The following is a 22,243-nucleotide window of genomic DNA, read 5'->3' on the forward strand; positions in this document are numbered from 1 at the left end:
CACAGTCTGGGGACTAGCACAAGTTCAAATATGTAGTGAGCCGCAAGGCCCGAGTTCAAACTCAGGCAGTCTGGCTCTAGAGTTCATGGCTCTTAACCGCTATCCTACACATGTCTCTCAAAGTTCAGTGTTCTATAGGAGAAAAACAAATAAGGGCCTTGAAAATACCCGAAGATCCACAATCAGGTTGATCCGGAGGCCTGCAGTAAATGAGTGGCTCCCCCAGCCCCCCATCCCTGAAAACTTTCGCCCCAGGAAGCCAATGAAGACTTACCCTAGGACTTGTAGTTTACATTGGGTAGACCTCAAGACTTCACATAATTTCCTAATTCCTTCACAACCTAAGGTATTCTGTGTCAGGTTCATTTTTATCAGTCTTTGGTTGCTGCTAAGAGTAGAGGAGAGATCCTGACAACAGAGTGAGGTCAAACCACAGTATTCCAGCCTGCAGGGAAGAGAGACTAAAGATAAAATTAACCCATGACAGAGAGCAAGCACACAGGAGAACTGTGAGCTGGGAGTGGAGGATAACTAGAGGTTTAAAAAGATGAGTACAATTTAGGAGAAATTTAAGAAATGTAAGTACTTACAGTAATCATCATTCTAGATATTTATAGGCTGAATATATCCCTTCCAATATTGTGAATTATAAATTCATAATTATAGTCCAGGAAATAAATAAAATATGGAAGCACACTAAGAAAAACTATAAAGTAGTCGAATCCTTAAAGAGCATTAAAAACAGAGCAACATAAGTAGATTTTAGAAATACAGTATTGTTTAAAAAGTAAGGTATATAGTAAGGTCTCTAGCACCATGTCATTTATGCAAATAAAAATACATGCACAAAAAAAAAAAAAAAATCACATCTTTTACAAGGATACACACAATTCTATAGCAAATTTCAAACACATTACATCAGTTGCCTACAGGTGGGAAAGAGAATAGTTAGAGGAGATAAATTAACCAACTAACCAACCAACGGTCAATGGGCCCTTGCATAAACCAATGATACAATACTATGAACTAAGGAAATATGTTAAATTTAATCTTCTATACCTGATGATTCCGCCTAACCAACTAAGTGAAATTTAATTTTCACCCTAATGTTTACCTAGTCATTCAACAATTGAGTGCCTATATAGATAATGAGTATACAGAATTTTTTTTTTTAAAGTTGCTGCCCACATGGAACACACATTAACAGAGTGGATCAATAGTCCGACCACTAATTATGACACAAAGTGCACAAAGATCACATAAAATAAATGGTAGGGTAAAAAGTATTATAAAACATAAAAGATTATCAAGAATTCAGCAGGAAATATTCTAAATTTGTAGTTACTAATAACAGTTAAATAAGCTGTGGTATATTTACACGATGGAATACCACGTGGCTGCAGAAAAGAAGGAAATATTACCTTTTGTGACAGCATGGAGATTATTATGCTAAGTGAAATAAGCCAGTCAGAAAAAGACAAATGTCATATGACCTCACTTATATGTGGAATTTAATGAACAAAATAGAACAAAATAGAAACAGACACATGGATACATGGAACAGACTGACAGCTGTGTTGGGGAGGGGAGACTAGATGAAAGAAAGTGAAGGGATTAGCCAAAAATCATACATGTATAACCCATAGACACAGACAACAGTGTGGTGATGGCCAGAGGGAAAGAGGGGTGGAGACTGGGTGGAGGTAGACAAAGCCCGGCGGGGGGCGGGGGGGTGGGAGGGAAATGGACGGAAAGACACTTTGCTTGGGGTGATGCAGTGTGCAGATGATGTTTTATTTAGTTGTACACTTGAAACCTGAGTGGTTTTGAGAACCAATGTCACCCCCATAAATTCAATGAAAAAAATACAAGAAATAAACACAACTACAAAATGAAAAACAAATCTGCAATTATAAAGGAAATTTTAAACACTTTTCATAGTAATTAAATTATCTAGAAAAATATTCACTAAAAATATAGACGATTGAACAACAGGATTAACAATTTTCACTGATATGAAATACTGCGACCAACAGCTCTTTATATTCTTTCCAAGTGCACTGTTGAGCACATATAAAAACTGACTATATACTATGGCATGAGCAAATGTCACCTGATGTTTCAAAGAACTGAAACCACGTATGTTCTCAGACCACAATGCTAGAGAGTAAATATAAAAAGAGAACAAGAAACTGCTCTTATATTTGAAAAGCAAGGAATACACTTTAAAATAATCCATGGGTTAAAGAAAAAAATCATAAGGGCAGTCAAACAGCTTGGACTCAAAAATAATGACAACACTTCAGATAATATCAAAACTTGGAAGATGAAGTTAATGCAATGATTTGAAGGAAAATCATAACCTTAATTTAGGTCTGTGTTGGAAAAGAAGAAATATTTACGAGCTAAACATGCAGTTCAGGAATTTAGAAAAAGAACGGTAAAATAAACTCAACTAAAGTAGAAGAAAAGAAATAAGATAGGAACAATAATGAAACATCACTAGATATCTAAATCACTAGAGATGATTCAGAAATTAAGCAAATAATGGTACTAGACACTTGCCAATAAGTTTTAAAATTTAGATGAATAGATAAAAGCACAGGAATATTATTACTTACCAAGGTTACTCAGTAATAGAAAACCTATAGAAATGTATAATTATTTTAAAAATTAAATCAGTAGTCAAAAAAGTCACCACACAAAGGAACTTCAGATCATATAGCTTCACCAGAAATTTCTACAAAGCTCAAAAAAGAAATTATTCCAATGTTACACAATCATATGCCAAAACACATACCTGACTGGCTAAAATTTTAAAAATTAAGCCTGACAAAATTGCCAAGAGTAGACAACAGTAGGAACTCTTACACACTGGCAGTGGTAAAACAAGTTGGTACCATCTTTTTGACAGTATCAGATCAATTTGAAGACATATATTCCCTTATGACATAAGTCCACTCTGAATTATTTAACCTAGATAAATGTGTACGCATGTGACTTAGAATTCATGCATTAAAGTATTTATAGCATCATTCATTCATAAAAGAAAAAAAATGAAAACAACCCAAAAGTCCACCTTCAATATAATAGTTATTATAATTTTTGGTGTGGTCATTCGTCAAAATCTACAGAAATAAAAATGAACTAACTATACCTACATGAAACAACTGGATGACTCCTTTAAAAATGTTTTTTAATCCTCACCCAAGGACATGTTTATTGACTTTAGAGAGAGACACAGAAAAACACTGATGTGAGAGAGAAACATCAGTTGGTTGCCTCCTGTGTGTGCCACAACCAGGGATAGAACCTACAATCTAGGTATGTGCTCTGACCAGGAATTAAACCTGCAAGCTCTTGGTGTACGAGAGGACGCTCCAACCAACTGAGCCACCTGGCCAGGGCAGACCTGTACAATCATAACACTAAGCAAAAAAAAAAAAAAGAAAAAAGAAAAAGAAAAAAACACCAAAAACCCAAAACAATAATTGACACAGAAGAATACATAACGTATGATTACATGTATATAAAGTTCAAAATCAGGCAAAATTCCACTATATTGTTTCCATGCACTTGTGGCTCACTGTATAAAGTCAGGATAATGACGGCTTCTTGGGGAGAAGGCAGAAGTTGGGATTCTGAAGGGATGACTGAAGAGAATTTAGTTAGCCGGGAAAATTCAATTTCCTGATCAGGGTGTGGGTTACATACATTTTTCATTTTTTAAGTATCAGTTTTATTCTCTTTTCTGTATTTAGTTTATATTTCATAATGAAAATGCTTAAAATGTGATTCGGCAGAGCTTAAAAATAACAGGAGAGGAAAATAAAAGTAATGTTGTAGGATAAAAGTCACATTAGAAGGGGACAAGTGTATTTTCCCTACTGCTGAATGACTTGAGATGACCACCTGGCTGTGTTCACAGTGTTTTGGTCATGCTTCCCCTGGCAGTTTTCCAGTCACTATCTTATGGCATTGAAACTAGCTATAGAAAAGTCTGGAACCAGCAGATTCTTCCCCTTTCAGTGTCCTTATTTGTTAAAAAATACTTTTTATTTAGGCCTGGATGTCCACAGGTTCAATAATGTGTCTTGTGTTGACTTTTCTTTATTAATATTTTCTGGGGAAATGGTATGCCTTTTAAATCTGAAGACGGTGCTCTTTTGGGGGCGGGGGGGGGTAGGGCTTTCTATCTTTAATTTTTACTTATCTATTCAATTTTTTTTATTGTAGATTCACTAATTATGCTTATGTTGGATCTCTTGCTTGTCTTCCTTATCTGTAATTCTCTTTGCTCTTTTAAAACTTTTTTTTTTTTAAAAAAAAAGATTATATTTATTTATTTTTAGAGAGGGAAAGGGAGGGAGAAAGAGAGAAATATGAATGTGTGATTGCATTTCAGGCACCCCCTGCGGGGGACCTGGCCTGCAACCCTGGCATGAGCCCTACAATGGGAATCGAACCGGCAACCCTTTGGTTCACAGGCTAGTGCTCAGTTCCCTGAGCCACACCAGCTAGACCTAAAACTCTTACTTCTTTTGCTTGATTTTTTTCCCAATCCATCCTATATATTCCTAAGTGTATTTTTAGAAGTTGTGAAAATGCTGAAAAGTACTTTTAACAGATAAGGACAGTGAAGGGAAAGAATCAGCTGGCTTTGGACTTTTCTACAGCTAGTTTCAATGCTAGCATTAGGCAGTGGACTCTCTGGAAAACCCTCAGAAGAAGGATGATCAAAATAATATGAACATAGCTAAGAAATCTTTCAAGTTCACAGGAAAAGAAGATATTTTCAGATATGCAAAAAATCAAGGGGTATAGCACCCATGTCCTCTATTTCAAGAAAACAATGGGTCAATAGTCAAAGTATTCAAGGCACATTCCAAGGTCTCTGCCATCCACAAGTATCTGGTATTGTTGAGCTCTGGAACAGCCCCTCAGAATTAAATAAAAAACGTTTCTGACTCTACCTTCCTCACCAACTCCTGATTTACATACCTTAGCAGGGCAGTTTGCTCATATAGCTACCTCCTGAAATGGTTCACCTATTTTTGGCCACCTGTTGAACTATGATGAGGATGAAAGTGATAGAAGGTTATATGGAGCTATTTTGAAGTTTCAGGATTGCATCCTGACCATTCCTGGGCATGATGCTTTTCCTCCCCCAACAGTGACTCCAGGCCAGCCTGATTGATACATCCTCCAGGTGGCACACCAACAAGTGTATGGTGTTCAAACTTAGATCAGACACCTGGATTTCTCTTTTGGATTAACTAGGCCCTAAATCATGAGGATAATGATCATTTGACTGAGTACAATACTAGACACGAGCCTAGGCGTGGGGCAGAATGGCTTTCTGTAAAATCTGTGACATTGCTTTTGTCCCGCTTCCACCTAATCCTTATAGACTGAAGGTCTGGGTACAAGTGGGGGATGATCAGAGACACAGTGAAGTTACAGACACTGGAATAGGAAACACACCGACTTTATGGCTGGGGGGAAGAGTATACCACCAATACCTAGGAAGGAACACTTCAGAACCTGAGAGGTGCAGGGACCACAGGGAACAATGAAGACTCTCTCTCTCTCCCCCCCCCACCCCCCCCCAAAAAAAACCAGATCCAACAATGCTGCTTGGCAAAATAATTCCGTGATCTTCTTTCATCACAGAGCAGCTGTGGCTGGCAACCTGACCTACAGCCCAGTTGTCATGCTGCCTGCATGCTATGAAAACAAAACATCTCATGTAGATGTGGCAGGCCTTAACTCTTCTGCTGTTCCTGAAACCATTGGTGGCGGCCCCCAAGTGTGGACACCTCTCATGTGTTTACAAACACAACAACAGGTACAACCTTGTTTCAGTCTCACTGATATAAACTTCTGAGCTTCCTGTTGCGAGAAGAGCCTGGGGTAGGCCATGGATGGCAACAAAGCAGCTGTAACTACTCAGGGTCACTGTGCACCTGATACAAGCTAATTACTGCAATGGTGACCCAAGTGAAATATAACAAGAGATCCCACACTGCAGTGACCGGTGCTATATGTTACATGGTTGCATGTAGGGAAGTGTGGCCCATTGAATGTCTCTTTATTAGGGATGGGACTGCTTGTGACCCATCTTTTGTCCCCTTTATTTACTGATAATGACACCAAGATCAGCAGGTCGTTCTAAACTCCCTATTATGACTTATGATGGATATTAGGACATATTGTTCCTCCCTACGCCTGCCTCAATTGGCTGAGTCCAGGACCTTGAGCACACAGTGGAAATCAATACTGCAATTTGACCTCATCCTGTGCTTGGATTCCTATTGATAGTGGCTTTAATTAAATGCGAGACAAACTGAACACATTTGGTCCCGGTCCCTGTTTGTCAGATTAATCAGAATGGTCAATGGAGCGGCACAACCTTGTGAGAGTACACCAGAAGCCAAGACTGTACTGGGTGCTAAAAAGGAGTGGATGTTGTTGGGACACATTCATCTATGGGTCTTTAGCCCTTCTATATTTTTGCTGACAAAAATGAAAGGCCCTGAGAACTCTTTACCTGAGCTATTTCCTAGGATGCATGTGGAACAAGCAGCCTTGAGGGATGAGGTAACGTCTCCCCTTCCTGGACAAAGAGCAGGTTTGCTCACTGCTTGCTGTAAAATGGTGAGTCCCCCAACTCAATGTTCCTCTCTGAGGATACAAAGGGCTGCATGTGCAAGCATCCACAGTGGGACTTAGGGCACAAAGGAAACTCACAAACATGCCTAATGCTTGTAAGGCTATGCTACGAGTACTAAAAAGCCCTCTGTCTCTGATTGGATTCTGTGTCTCCTACCAGCAGCCATGAAACAGAAATAGGCTAACTTATTAGATAAGTAGGACAAAAATAAAATTCAGCCCCAACAGTTACAGCATCATCATTGCTGTGATAAATATATATAAACAGTCAATGGAAACACAGGATAAAGCAACACTTTTTTGGAAGATTCAGAGAGACATATCATAGTGTCTGGGCTTCCCACATGTAAAGCAAAATTTTTGACCCAGAAGTCGATAATTCATGCTGTATGATTAAAAATGTACTCTCCAATATTAGTTCAAGATTTTAAAAAGAAAATAAAAATATAAGCAATATTTGATTGAAGATAAGTATATAGAATATAGGATAAGATTTTATTAGATTGCAAGCTTCTTAAGAGCATTGGTAGAATTTTTCTAGATAGAAGATGATTAGTAAAATCTCAGATTTAATAAGAATCATTAATATAAGGCCAGATGGGATATATCTGAAGTATAATAGAATGTGAAGACCTAAATTAAGTACCATTTATTTAATACATACCCTGTCTGAGGTACTGAGAAGGATGCAAAGAAATGTGAACTATGGCTTTATACTAACATATATCACACATTGATCCATATATTTGAAAATCAGATTTTCATTTCTGAGAGTAACTTACGTTCTAACCCTGTCTATTTTCCATTCTCTCTCCATATAGTAAATTTCTTCTAGCTATACTAGCCGCCAACTAGCTATCATTTTCCTAATGGAAAACTGAACTCACCCAAGCCTCTGAATATTACAGTTTGGATGTCTCAAAGCTTCACATAGAATTTTGACTCCATCATCCTGCAAGTCATTGTTCCCAAGGTCCAGGCTCCTCAGGTTCGGGTTGTTCACAATAGCAGAAGCCAGATCCAGACAACATGCACTTGTGAGAACACAACCCATCAGTCTGCAAGGAATACAAAAGAAAAGTAAGACCTTTCGTTATGAGGCTTAATTAATTTATTCCTGGAAGAGATGCTCAGGTATTTGAGCCTTTTTTCAGACCCTTTTCTATCTATAATTCAGGATGCACATAGAAAGGTATAACATTACTAGTAGGAACAGATGGGATTTCTTGATTAGCAGAAAAAACAGTAGGTAAAACTGCTTTCTTCCAAATCAAGGATATGAACACTTATTCCTACCAATACTAAACGATATTATAAGCTTTTCCAAGGAACTGGTATCTATACTTTCTGTTTCTAATATATTTTTGATATAAAAATGCTTTTCAGGAATCTATCTCAAAGCGTTATCTCCAAAGAATCAAGAAGCTTATGCATAAAAAGGTATTTTTTTCCTGTCTTTCATAGGACATTCAAGAGCATTTACAATCTGGCCTGAAGTGTTCTCTTTCCCTCTTTTGTTCCCACCCTATTCTCCAACCATACTACCTGTTATTTTCCAAGTTTACCATACCTATCCTCATTCTCCTCCTCTTCTCTCTTCTTTCCTTCTGCCTAGGATAACTACACATAACAAAATCCCCTTCCTCTTTCAAACCGAAGCTGACCCATGTTTCCTCTGTCCCATTCCTTGCTCCTTGACACTTTTGTCCTACCCTTACAACCAAATATGGAATAGATTGGATCTGGCATTTATTTCCCTACTATCAGCATTTTATGAGTTACTTCAGGACAAACACAACAACATAGTAATAACATTTAGTCCCCTCAGCGTCTAGCTCATATTTGTTGTAAACAATGGTTGAGAGAATTGGCATGGCCTACAGAGACTATGAAGGTAACTAAGCAAGCACAAATTAGTCTGTATTTACAGCAACACTAAGGAGAGAAAATGGGCTAAACTAATACATTCTGTGTATACGACACTTAGAAATTATATCTCTGGAGCTGAAATAAAGGCATTGGATTTAGTGATAATTCCCATTAAGTAAAATTTTATCTTCCAATTGAATAATAATCAAGGAAATGTCAAGAAATTCATATTGTAAACCCACATCATATATAGTTTCCTAAAGGAAGTACAGGTGCTTATTGGACTGAATAATTCAATCACTGCAGTGTTTATAGATGTGACAAGTAAACTCATTTAAAAATGTGGCTATCATGAGTCAGTCCAGTCAAGCCAAACACCTCTAGATATACCAACAATCTTGAATTTATAGTTCTAAAAAAACAATGTTGGGGCTAGACCCTTAATGACCCATACAGGCTACTAGTCAGTCCCATGGGAGGCCCTAGTGGGAAAGTGAGCTGAGATTGCTAAGTGACACTTATATCTTGCTTCACTCTGCCTACAATATTCACATAATGAAATATTAAACATTGTGCAAGCATTAAAATAATCAGTAAGATAATTGTATGTCAGTGTTTAAATGTGTTTCTAAAATAGTGTCATGTGAAAAGGAAACCTCCAAGTCACGTCTACACAATAATCACAATTACACATACATATATTGTGTGTATGAATGCATACCTATTCACAGAGCAAGAGAGAACATAACAAGAATAAATGCAGTGTTGTTAAAGAATGACTGAACTGTGGGGTATTTAAAAAAATTCCCTTCCCAGTTTCTTTAAAAGTTAACCCAATTATAAAACTGAATTTTAGAAAGATAAACTAGTAGAGCACAATTTCAGCTTCCTGGATGTAAGATAAAGGACACAGCAGAGGCACTGGGGCACAACCAAGGGAAAAATAAAGTGTCTACTGTTCAGCCTGGTGGCTCTGGTCCTCCCTACCTGAGGGAAGTGACTGCAATTACTGTATTAATCGCTTAAAAAAGTCTGATGAACAGATTTTCCCAGCCAGACACCAGCAGAATGAAGGAGAATGTACCAGCTGTATGTTTGTTGTTTTTGTTTCTGATACTTAGCCTTTCTTTCCATACCTTCCTTCCCCTCACAGTAGTAGTTAAAGCTACACAAAAATAAGGTCAAAGAAGACCTACTCCAGGTCCTGAAGATTACAGCTTGGATGCCGAAAGACATCACACAGAAGCTTTACTCCATCATCTTGTAGCCAGTTTGACCCCAGATCCAGATGTGTCAGGCTCTTGTTGCTTAGGAGAGAAGATGACAGATGTTCACTGATAACTGAAGTGAAATGGCAACGTCTCAGCCTACAGGAAGAACAATGTGAGAAAAATGGAATCGTTGCTCTACTGCCCGAATATACGTATCTTTGAAAAGATTTCATGTTATGATGCATATCTACTTGCCAATACTCCATCTTGGGTCAAACAGCCTCTCTGTCTCACTTGGGAACCACAGGTTTGCACCAAACTGGGCTACAAACTGGATTCATGTTCTTCAGAATTTTTATTACTATAAATAAAGTTAATTTCTTTACATTGCCTATAAATATAGTACCCTTTTGCAGAGGTAGCAATATGGAACAGAGGAACAGGCATATGGGGTAAAATGGGAGTAATTATAATAAAGTACTTTTTGTACATAATAAAGGTGGTATTTCCAATTAGTAGGGAAAAGATATATTATGCCATAAATGATTTGGAGACAAAAGTTTAAGTCTTATAACAAATTTAATTTGGAGTGATTTAACACTTAAATGTTAAAAATTAAACCATACAAAATATGAAAAAGAGGACATTAAATAAATTTTTTTAAAAAGAAAGGTAGTTCCCACTATGACAAAACTTCTAGAAGTCATGAGAGGGAAGATAATTAGACTTCACAAAAATTTTAAACTTCTATATTCTAAAAATGACCATAAAATTAGAAATACAGCAACATGCTAGGTAAATTATTTACAACACATAAAATATAACAATAGTGTATATGTGATATTAGTAACCATGATATATAACACAGATAAAGAAAACAGCCAGAAGGAAATTGAGCCTATGAAGAGAATTCTTCATAGAATATTAAAGGCCAAAATCATTAGAAAAGAAGCTCAACATCAGATTCTTTTTAGTTATTTTTGATTACCTAATTAACATTGATCACAAAAGTTCCAGATATCCAGTAAGGATGTGAAACTGCAGGCCACTAGCCTGCAGAGGCAATATAAACAATCTATCTAGAGGCAATTTATCCATATCTGACAAAGTACATTTTGCTTCATCAATTCCATGTCTATGAAATTATCTAACGGCAACTAAAAGAATAATCACAGTGTGATCCAGCCATGCTATGGAATGCTACACTTCTGTTTCCTGGTACTACTACATATTTACCTGTTCTGAGCCAAGAATATGGAGCTGAATAGGTGGGATTTGGTTCTGAATCCATCATTTTCTTGTGAGCATTAGGCAAGGGGCATAAATTTTCTAAGCCTCACATTCCTCATCTGTACACTGGGGCACTTAGAACTCAGATTGCCGATTTGATATCAACAGGTACTTTTGTACAGGTTAAAAAAAAAATTAGCACAAGGCCCAGCACATAGGAAAGATACAATAAATAGTATTTATTAATATCATTATCCTCATCATCTTCATTATCATTAAGGCCAACAGTAGGGAAAAAGGAACAGAATGTGTTCAAATTATCTTCCCATTTTAAATTTATTTCAAAATGCAGGTTATATTGGAAGATACTTACACAAGGCTCTGTAGAGTGCACTGTGGATGTTTCAAGACATCACTCATAAGCTTTACTCCACCATCTCCCAAGGCGTTGTCTGCCAAGCACAAATGTGTCAGCCTTTCATTGCTGATGAGAGCCGAGGAGAGATCCTTGCAACCAACTGCTGTGAGGCCACAGCTTTCTAAGCTGAAGGAAAAACACAAATGGGAAGGGATCAGTCAAATCCCAAAGTTTATGCTTCTCTTCTTCACAGGGCAGTTAGCTGGTACTTACAACCCCTACACCTCAACTATAGACTCAGCCTCATCGAAGCTACTTAAATTACAGATTCCATTTCAGCTATATACAGGGTGTGATGACACACATGAGGATGGAAGAGGAAAAGTCTAGAGCAAATGAAAATTTCAAAAGTCAATCATAAGAAGCAGCATCTAAAGTCAAGGAAAAGAGGACTGGCAGGAGAGGGAGAAGCTCCTCTACGATTGACAAATGAGCCAATTTGTTTCAAGACCCAGGCAGTTTGCCCACTCACACTATAACTAAGCTTACAAGACAGAATAGGAAACAGAAAACAAAGCAAAAAGACTCACGACAGTCTCTCTAGGTGACACTTTGGATGCTTTAAGGCCTCACACAACAGCTCCACTCCATCATCCAATAGATTATTGGTCGACAGATTCAGAAATAGCAGGCTCTGGCTTCTGATGAGAGTGTTAGTGATATTCAGACAACAAAGTGTAGTTAGGTTGCAGGATTCCAAGCTGGAAAACAATATAGAAAACCCAAAATGACCCCTCCTGAGAGAAGAGTTATAACCACTGCTCACCCAGCCAGGGCATGTGGTCACGTGGATCTGGGCCTGTGGGACCTTTTCTGAAAATCCAGCTTACCTACATAGAATAAGGGTTGTTTAACTCAATCACAATGCTCTGATAGACAGTTAGGAAGGGGAGGGTGGGAAGCTTGTATTTTTTGTCCCCATGTCCCCAGTTTCCTAGGAAAATATGCATGAAAGTATTCAAAAATATTTTTAAATGATCACCATTTTTTGATCCAGAGGAATGTCGTCTAACTAAAACACAGATGGAAGTGGATTGCAGGAGGGCTGCGCCTCGCCCTCTTCCGCTTCAGAAGCAGAGGGGCAGGAGACTAGGAGCAAATGCTGTGACTCCCACTACTGTCTGCCAAGAGCTCATTTACAAATGGGAGTCAACCCACACTTTCTGAGGAACCCAGTCCTTAAGCATGAAAAGAAAAAGTAAATCAGAAGTAAAAGTTTCTAAAAAAATAAAGTAAAAGAAGGGAAAGAGAAGAATAAAAGAAGAGCCCCTATTTTTGAAGATATATTTAGAGACCACTTGTGCTCTGGGCTGGATGGGCCTGATACCAGCCAGCTATTTGTAAGAAGAGTCTAGCAGCAGCAGTGTTCCTGGAACATGGAGTTATTTTGGCTATTCCTTTTAATCAAGGACTTATTAACTCGAGTCCTTCGGGAATTGGTTCTCTTTATCAAAATCAGGGCATATAGAGGGACAGGATTAGATCTCAATGGACGACCTAGAACATGGCCTAGGGCTGCAAACATCAACTTGCCCTGAAAAGGTGCTATGGACTGAACAGTGCTCCCCAAAATTCATGTTGAAGCCCTAATTCCTAATGTGATTGTATTAGGAGACAGGGCCGTTAAAGAGGTAATTCAATGAAACAAGGTCACATGAGTGGACCCCTAATCCAATAGGACTGGTGTCCTTATAAGAAGACAGATTCCCGGACAGGATACCAAGAATGTGCAAACACTATAAAGGCCATGTGAGGACATAGTGAGAAGGCAGCTATCTGCAAACCAAGAAGCCTCACCAGAAGCCACCGGGCCACACCCTGCCTTTGAACTTCCAGCCTCCACAACTGTGAGAAATAAATTTCTGTTGTCTGAGCTACCAAGTCTGTGGTATTCTGTTATGGCAGCCGGAGTAGACTAATACTAAAGGGGTATTATATCAGCAGCCAAGCAGGCAGTTAGGGAAACAAAGGAAATCTCATACTTTGTGTTTGGAGAGAGCTCTTCTACACAGAAAAAGAACCCAATATTATGGAACCAATGGACAAATTATTAATGTTTAACAGAAAGAAAGCATTACTCTAATGGGACAGAAAATAGGCACATGTGTAACATGGTCAGTCAACTATCCATAGTTCTTAAAACATGAGGTCTAAAACAAACATAAAACCGAAAACTTTTCCGTATGAAATATCAATAGGAGATCTACAGGACTCTTTATTACTCACCCACAATAGGACAACATCCAATCCTACACAATGTAACATTTTATTATTACAAAGCTCTGATGATTTCTGCTACCAAAACATTCTATTCACTGGTACAAGGAGCCCTACTAGTGGGCCCAGAGATGGTTTTCTGTATAAAGCCTAGTAACTGGGCCTATATCAAGGTTTATCAAACCTCAACTGATGAAAGAGAACTTATCCAGTCCAGCTGCTCTGTTAAGTGCCACAGCATTTTGTCTTGGATCCACAGCTCCCAATGGAAGAAAATATCTTTCCCTCCACTTAACAGTTCTTTGCCACTAATATGTTTTACTTTTAGACAGAGGAACCAATGACCTACTTCTCACTTGGGTTCCAGACCAGAGGCTAAAGGTTATACGAAGTTTCTCAAAATGTCCTAAAACGAGTTCATAGATACTAAAACTAATACCCTAACCTGGCTTGCTGATAACGGAACTCAACCCTTGTTTAAGAATTATCTGGAGAATCCAAGATGGTGGAAGAATAAGTGTATGCAACAGTAACCTCCTCCAAAGGCCAATCTAGAATTACAACTAAATTGTAGAGAAATCATCCTGAATAACCAACTGAACACTAGCTGGAGAGAAGCCTTATAACCACAGACAAAATAAACCACTTCACCACAATGTGACTGGCAGTGAGTGCAGAGAAGGTGCGAGAGGACTGGCTGGACTCCTGCAGGCTGCAGCTGAAGTTCCAAAAAGGATAATTCAGGGGTCATGGGGTTCCCCCTGAAAACTGTGGGGTCTAAACCCCAAGCTGGGCTCCTCAGCCTACAGCACCAGGGTTGGAAAAGAATCCAGATAACATCCAGCTGTGAAAAGCAGCCAGGTTTCTATCTGCTAGGGAGAGATGGCTGGAGATGCAAAAAGCCTCTTAAAGGGCCAATGCACAAAATTTCATTCGCAGCCACTTACCCTGGGCTCCAGAAAAGGCAGGGCAGAGTGGACTCGAGGAGCATCTGGGATTGGTGGCTCTGGGGCGAAAACTGAAGTAACAGCCACCAGGTTCCTTGTGCTCAGTCCCTCCCCATGCCGCAGGAGCCATCTTTCTCAGGCAGAGCACTCCCCTCAGAATGGCATTGGGCTGAGGGAACACAATTCCCCACCCACAGGAATTACTCTGCACCACCCTGTTGTGCTTAAGCCTGACTGCTGATTATAGCTTGATTAGATTAACAACCAGTGAGTCTAGTGACTGATTAGTGTAGCAGCTAAGGCAGAACATACAAAGAGCAGCCAAAAGGAAGACAAACAGACCTTAAACAAAAGAACAAGAGAATTCTCCAGAAGAACTAGATGAAATGGAAGCAAGCAATTTACCAGTTTAGAGTAATGATTATAAGGAGAATCAAAAGCATGAAAAAAACATAGAAACCATAAAAAAAGGACCAGTCAGAAATAAATAATGCAATATCTGAAATAAATAATACACTGGAAGGAATAAACAGTAGATTAGATGAAGCAGAGGCTTGAATCAGTGTTCTGAAAGACAATGCAGAAAAAAAAACCACCCAGGCAGAGCAGCAAAAGGAAAAAACAATTTAAAAAATGAGTAGAGCTTAAGAAACATTTTGGGCAACATGAAGTATAACAACATCTGCATCATGGGAATACCAGAAGGAGAGCGAGCAAGGGATCAAGAACCTATTTGAAGGAATAATGACGGAAAACTTCCCTAATCTGGTGAAGAAAAAAGTCACACAAGTTCAGGAAGCTCAGAGGGTCCAAAACAAGTTGGACCCAAGGGACCTACACCAAGACATATCATAATTAAAATGACAAGAATTAAAGACAAGGAAAGAATCCTAAAAGCCACAAGAGAAAAGCCTGTAGTTACCTGCAAGGCAGCACCAATTAGACTGGTATCTGATTACTTAACAGAGACATTTCAGGCCAAAAGGGAGTAGCTTGAAATATTCTAGGTAATGAAAAGCAAGGACCTACAAGCAAGGTTACTTTACCCAACAAGGTTACTATTTAAAATGGAAGGAGGAATAAAGAGCTTCTCAGACAAGAAAAAGCTGAAGCAGTATGTTAACACTAAACCAGTACTACGACATATATTAAAAGGCTGGTGAAGAAGGAGCAGGAGGAGAAAGAGGAGAGGAAGAGAGGGGGAGGGGAAGGGGAGAATAGTAGGGTGAGGGGAAGGAAAAGAAGGAGAAAAAGAAAAAAAAAGTGGAAAACAATCTAACAATAAAATGGCACTACATACATATCTGTCAACAATCACTTTAAATGTAAATGGCTTAAATGCTCTGACCAAAAGATATAGGATAGCTGAATGGATAAGAAAACAAGACCCATATATATGCTGCCTCCAAGAGACCCACCTCAGATCAAAAGATACACAGACTAAAAGTAAAGGGTTGGAAAAAGATATTTCATGCAAATGAAAAAGAAGAAAAGCTGGGGTAACAATACTTGTAACCAACAAAATAGACTTTAAAACCAAGGCTATAGTAAGAGACAAAGAAGGACACTACATAATGATAAAGGGAATAATCTAACAAGAAGATATAACCCTGGTAAACATTTATGCACTCAACAGAGGAGCACCTAAATATGTAAAGCAAATCTTGGTGGGCATAAAGGGAGAGATCAACAGAAATACAGTTACAGTTGGGGATTTTAACACCTCATTGACTTCAATGGATAGATCTTCCAGGCAGGAAATCAACAAGGAGACAGTGGCCTTAAATGACACACTAGATCAAATGGATTTGATTGATATCTTCAGAGAATTTCACTCCAAAGCAGCAGACTATACATACTTTTCAAGTGCACATGGAATGTTTTCTAGGACAGATCACATGCTAGGACACAAAATAAGTCTTAATAAATTTAAGGAGACTGAAATTATATCAAGCATCTTCTCTGACCACAATGCTATGAAACTAGAAATCAATCACTAGAAGAACACTGAAAAACATGCAAAGACGTAGAAGCTGAATAACATGTTATTAAACACTGAATGAGTTAACAATGAGATCAAGGAAGAAATCAAAAGATACCTTGAAACAAATGAAAATGAGGACACAGCAATCCAGAATCTGTGGGGCACAGGGAAAGCATCCTAACAGAAATTTATGGCATTACAGTCCTATCTCAGAAAACAAGAAAAAACTCAAATAAACAATGTAACTTCACACTTAAAGGAACTTGAAAAAGAACAACAAACAAAGCCCAAAGTGAGTAGAAGGAAGGAAATAATAAAGATCGGGGAAGAAATAAATGAAAGAGAGTTTTACAAAATGATACAAAACATCAATGAATCCAAGGGCTGGTTCTTTGAAAAGATAAACAACATTGACAAAACTTTTAACCAGATGCATCAAGAAAAAAAAAGAGAAAGGACCTAAATAAATTAAATCAGAAATGAAAGAGAAGAAATAACAACTGACACCAAAGAAATACAAAGGATCGTAAGAAAATACTATGAACAATTATATGCTAACAAACTGGACAACCTGTACGAAATGGACAAATTCCTAGAAATATACAATATTCCAAAACTAAATCAGGGAGAATCTGAGAATCTGAATAAGCAGATTACACCTAATGAAACTGAAGCAGTAATCAAAAAACTTCCAACAAAAGTCCTGGACCAGATGGTTTCACAGGTGATTTTTACCAAACATTCCAGGAAGAACTAACACTTCTCCTCCTCAAACTCTTTCATAAAATTTAAGAGGATGGAAGTTTCCCAAACTCATTTTATGAGGCCAGTATTATCCTAATACCAAGATCAGAAAAAGGCACTACAAAGAAAGAAAAGTGTAGGCCAGTGGTGGACATAGATGCTAAAATCCTCAACAAAATATTAGCAAACAGAATATAGCAAAGCATCAAAAAGGTCATACACCATGATCAAGTGGGATTTATTCTGGGAATGCAAGGTTGGTACAACATTTGCAAATCAATAAACATGATTCATTGCATAAACAAAATGAAAGATAAAAACTACATGATCATATCAATAGATGCAGAAAAAGCTTTTGATAAAATCCAGCACCCATTTATGATCAAAACTCTCAAAAACTGGGATTAGAGGGGGCATACTTAAACAAAATAAAGGCCATATATGACAGACCCACTGCCAGCATCATACTCAATGGGCAAAAACTACAAATGTTCCCCATAATATCAGAAACAAGACAGGTATGTCCACTTTCATCTCTCTTATTCAACATAGTACTAGAAATCCTAGCCACTGCAATCAGACAAGAAGTAAAAGGCATCCCAATTGGAAAGGAAGAATTAAAACTGTCTTTGTTTGCAGATGACATGATACTGTATGTAGAAAACCCCAAAGATTCCACCAAGAAACTACCAGAACTGATAAATGAATTCAGCAAAATAGCAGGATAAAAAAATTAATATCCAGAAATCAGTTGTATTTTTATATGTCAATAATGAACTAACAGAAAGGGAAATTAAGAAAACAATTCCATTCACCACTGCTTCAAAAAGAATAAAATACCTAGGAATAAACCTAACCAAGGATGTAAAAGACCTGTACTCAGAAAATTATAAGACACTAAAGAAAGAAATTGAAGAAGATACAAATAAATGAAAGCACATACTGTGTTCATGGATAGGAAGAATTAATCATTAAAATGTCCATACTACCCAAAGCAATCTACAGATTCAGTGCAATTCCTATCAAGATTCCAATGATATATTTCATAGAACTAGAAAAAATATTTTAAAAATTTATATGGAACTACAATAGGCCCTGCAAAGCAACAGCTATCGTGAAAAAGAAGAGCAAAGTAGGAGGAGTCATGGCCATAGTAATCAAAACAGCCTGGTACTGGCATAAAAACAGACACATAGATTGATGGAACAGACAAGAGATCCCAGAAATAAACCTACACCTTTATAGGCAATTAATATTTAACAGAGGAAGCAAGCACATATAATTGGCTAAAGATAGTTTGCTTAATAAATGGTGTTGGGAAAATTGGACAGATACATGCAGAAAAATGAAACTAGACCACCTTCTTACACCACACACAAGAATAAATTCAAAATGGATCAAAGACTTAAATGTTCAACCAAAACCATATAAATCCTAGAAGAAAACACAGGTGGCAAAATCTCAAGACATTGCTTACAGAAATTTTTTATCACATATATCTCTCCAAGCAAGGGAAGCAAAAGAAAAAATAGACAAATGGGACTACATCAAACTAAAAAGATTTTGCAGAACAAAGGAAATCATCAACAAAATAAAAAGACAACCCACGGAATGGGAGAACATATTCGCCAAACACATCTGATAAGGGGTTAATATCCAAAATACTTACAAAGTACTTACGAAACTCAACACCAAAAAAACAAACAACCCAGTTAAAAAATGGGCAAGGGAACTGAATAGACACTTTTCCAAAGAGGACATACAGATGGCAAATAGACATATGAAAAGATGCTCAATGTCACTAATCATCAGAGAAATGTAAATTAAAACCACAATGAGATACGATCTCACATTGTCAGAATGGCTATCATCAATAAATCAGCAAACAACGAGTGCTGGGGAGGATGTGGAGAAAGGGGAACCCTTTTGCACTGTTGGTGGGAATGCAGACTGGTGCAGCCACTGTGGAAAGCAGTAAGGAGATATCTCAAAAAATTAAAAATGGATCTACCTTTTGACCCAGTGATCACACTTCTGGGAATATATCTGAAGGAACCTAAAACACTACTTCGAAAGAACATAAGCACCTCTATGTTCACTGCAGTGTTATTTACAATCTATAAGATATGGAAGCAGCCCAAGTGCCCACCTGTAGATGAATGGATAAAACAACTGTGGGACATTTACACAATGGAATTCTACTCAGCCTTAAAAAAGAAGAAAAGTTTAATTGCTACAGCACTGTCCCCAGTTACCATTGGTACATTCTTCCCTAAGTATTCAAAGATACAGGGAATACACACATTCCTTCATTTAAATATGAAAAAGCATAAATCTTTCTAAATTATGGATCTACTTTATTTTTCAAATTTAGGAGATGGCTACGCAGAGAACTTACTATGAGGGGTCTTCAGGGGTGGCGGCAGCAGGGGGGGATGGGAGGAATTAGAAGTCCTATCCGGAGGAAATCAGCCAGAATCTACTGATCCCCCACTACTCCATATCATGAAAATAGATTTAAACTAGCTGTATGAACAGCAATTCCAGGTTGGAAAGACAAAACTATCAATTGTAATAAAAAAAAAATCACTACTTACCTCAGATTCTGTAGTTTACAATCTGGGTGTCTCAGGGCTTCACAAAATGACTTTACTCCACTGTCACCTATATCACTTCCCTTGAGGTCTAGATGCCGCAGATGCTGGTTGTGAGTCAAAGAACTAGCGATATTCCAGTAACCATCAGGGAAAGAAAAAAATCTCAACCTTCAGAAGAAAAACATGCAGGAGGGATAAAAAAAAAATCATTTCTGTCCCTGGCTACAGCACCCCTTTCTTTTCAAACTCTATTCTTAGATATTATCTAAATATTCCTGCCATTTCTTATCCTACTTCGGGTTTTTCATATTCCAGATCAGGCCATAAACCCATTTCAGAATGTTCCTTGGGAAAACATTTGGGTTACAGCTTGGGTGTCCATTATATCCTGACAACTGATAGTCTCAATTATTTGGGGTGGGTGGGTGGGTGTGTGTGTGTGTATGAGAGAGAGAGAGAGAGAGAGAGAGAGAGAGAGAGAGAGAGAGACCTTGAAGGAAAAGAAGGTAATAATATCCCGAAAAGCAGAACAGGAATTTTTGAACTCTTAACCCCAGGAATGACTATCAAAAACTATTGAGACTATTCCAAATACTGCAATTATAACATTAATTCACAATATTTAATCCTTTAAATAACCGAAGGTGAGTTCACTGTTAGTATCAACTGTTTAATGTGCATCATTAGCAAAAGCATTATTGCAAAATATGCCCTATCATCTCATGGATCTGCCTGGAATGCCTTACCTCTGTGTTCTTCCTCATCTCGGAAATTCCTAATCAAGCCTCAGAAGCCCATGTTCTATGCAGGCTTTCCCAGAACAGGTTAGCTATGCTTCTACATCCCCAGAGCTTTCCGCTGTTTATGTTCTTAAGAGTATTTTACACAGTGAATTTTAAGTGTGTGTTTACTGTTGGTCTCCCCTAGTAAGTAGGAGTGGGAAGTGGGACAAAGAAAGAAATTGGAACTCTATTAAATTTTCTCATGCCAGACTTACAATAGTTTTTGTAGTTTACAGTATGGATGCCTTAGTTCTTGATAAAAAGTCTTCACTGCTAATTCATCAAGGTTGCTATGACACAGGTCCAATTCCTTCAAGTGTTCATTTGTATGAAGCACAGAACAGAGATCTTGCCAGCAATAATAAGCATCCCTTTGCCTACAAAATTGGGAAAAGACAAGACTAATGAATTTTATTTCAGCCCAGGCAACTCTCAGAAGATGGTAGTGGGTGGAACTAGGCGGACTTTGGAAATGGCGGGAGCATCCACTGCTCTCTGGTGTAGGCACAGTCCACAAAGAAGTCTTCCTCTTGGCACTCCAGAAGCTTTCTTTGCCCAAAAGCTCGCAGCACAACCCTGCAACACACTACTTCAACACACAGAATAAAAACTAGAGAAACTTCACTTGGGAGGAAGAGACTCAGGAAGGATGAGAGAAGTCTTCAAATATTGGAAGAGTCAATATCAAAAAGAAAAAAATAATCTATGACCACACAGAGTAAGATTAGGAACAGTGGCTACACATTAGGGAACCAGAGGTTTGAGTCCCAGTCCTAGCATTTACTAGCTAATAGTACTTTAAGCCACGTCACATTAATTCTGTGAGCTCAGAGTTTTCTTCATCTATAAAGTGGAAATGCCATCTCCCCTCACAGTGTTGTGAGCATTTAATAGTTAACTTTAGTTGGTACAGAAAAACACTTTGTAAATTTTAAAATGCTATATTATGTAATTATTAGGCATACTCTCAATAAAGCCATTATAAACAAATAAAAGGTAATACAAAATAAAAGAGAATATAACCTAGTGATTATAAGCATAAGCTCTAGGATGAAATAGTCCTGAGTCCCAAGTGCCACTCACTAAACTGGGTGATTCTGGCAACATTACTAACCCATGTGAGCCTCACCTTCTTTATCTTAAAAAAATGAATGTAATAGTATTTACTTGTAAGGATTGCTGTGGAAATTCAGCAATACAAGCTATAGAAAATGTTTAGAAAATGTTTCATATTTTAAATGCCCCTAACCAATTAGTAGCTATTTATATTAAAATATATGTAAGTCCAGCATGTTGCCTTATACATCATAGGTACTGTAGGGCAAGAAAAAAGTATTTCTTCCTCCCTCCTGTCCTCCTAGGTCCCCTACCTGGCGACCTGTAAAATTAGACCTAACAAGAGAAAAGCATACAAATTTTATTAGCATGTGCATCACGGATACACATGGGAAAAATTTAGTTGTGGGTAAGTCAAGGGGGTGATTAGAATTTGGGGTCTACAGCCTGGCCAGTGTGGTTCAGTTGGTTGCAACACTGTCCTGTAACTGAAAGACTGTGGGTTCGATCCCTCGT

The 22,243-nt window shown here is 37.9% G+C and overlaps 1 protein-coding gene across 1 annotated transcript in view; it reads right to left on the bottom strand.

Moving 5' to 3' along the window:
* The window catches only part of NLRP14 (NLR family pyrin domain containing 14), a 29,880-nt gene that overhangs the window by 577 nt on the left and 7,060 nt on the right, over nt 1-22,243 (bottom strand). The window contains exons 4-10 of the mRNA XM_054582519.1: nt 20,887-21,048; nt 19,890-20,057; nt 11,931-12,101; nt 11,356-11,526; nt 9,738-9,908; nt 7,560-7,730; nt 275-445 (exon numbers count right to left, since the gene is read on the bottom strand). Coding sequence (XP_054438494.1) covers nt 275-445; nt 7,560-7,730; nt 9,738-9,908; nt 11,356-11,526; nt 11,931-12,101; nt 19,890-20,057; nt 20,887-21,048 — 1,185 coding nt within the window. The remainder of the gene's footprint in view (nt 1-274; nt 446-7,559; nt 7,731-9,737; nt 9,909-11,355; nt 11,527-11,930; nt 12,102-19,889; nt 20,058-20,886; nt 21,049-22,243) is intronic.

Source organism: Pteronotus mesoamericanus, unplaced genomic scaffold (genome assembly GCF_021234165.1).
Source record: "Pteronotus mesoamericanus isolate MK-2021 breed Mesoamerican mustached bat unplaced genomic scaffold, CSHL_Meso_final contig_1189, whole genome shotgun sequence".
Taxonomy (NCBI): domain Eukaryota; kingdom Metazoa; phylum Chordata; class Mammalia; order Chiroptera; family Mormoopidae; genus Pteronotus; species Pteronotus mesoamericanus.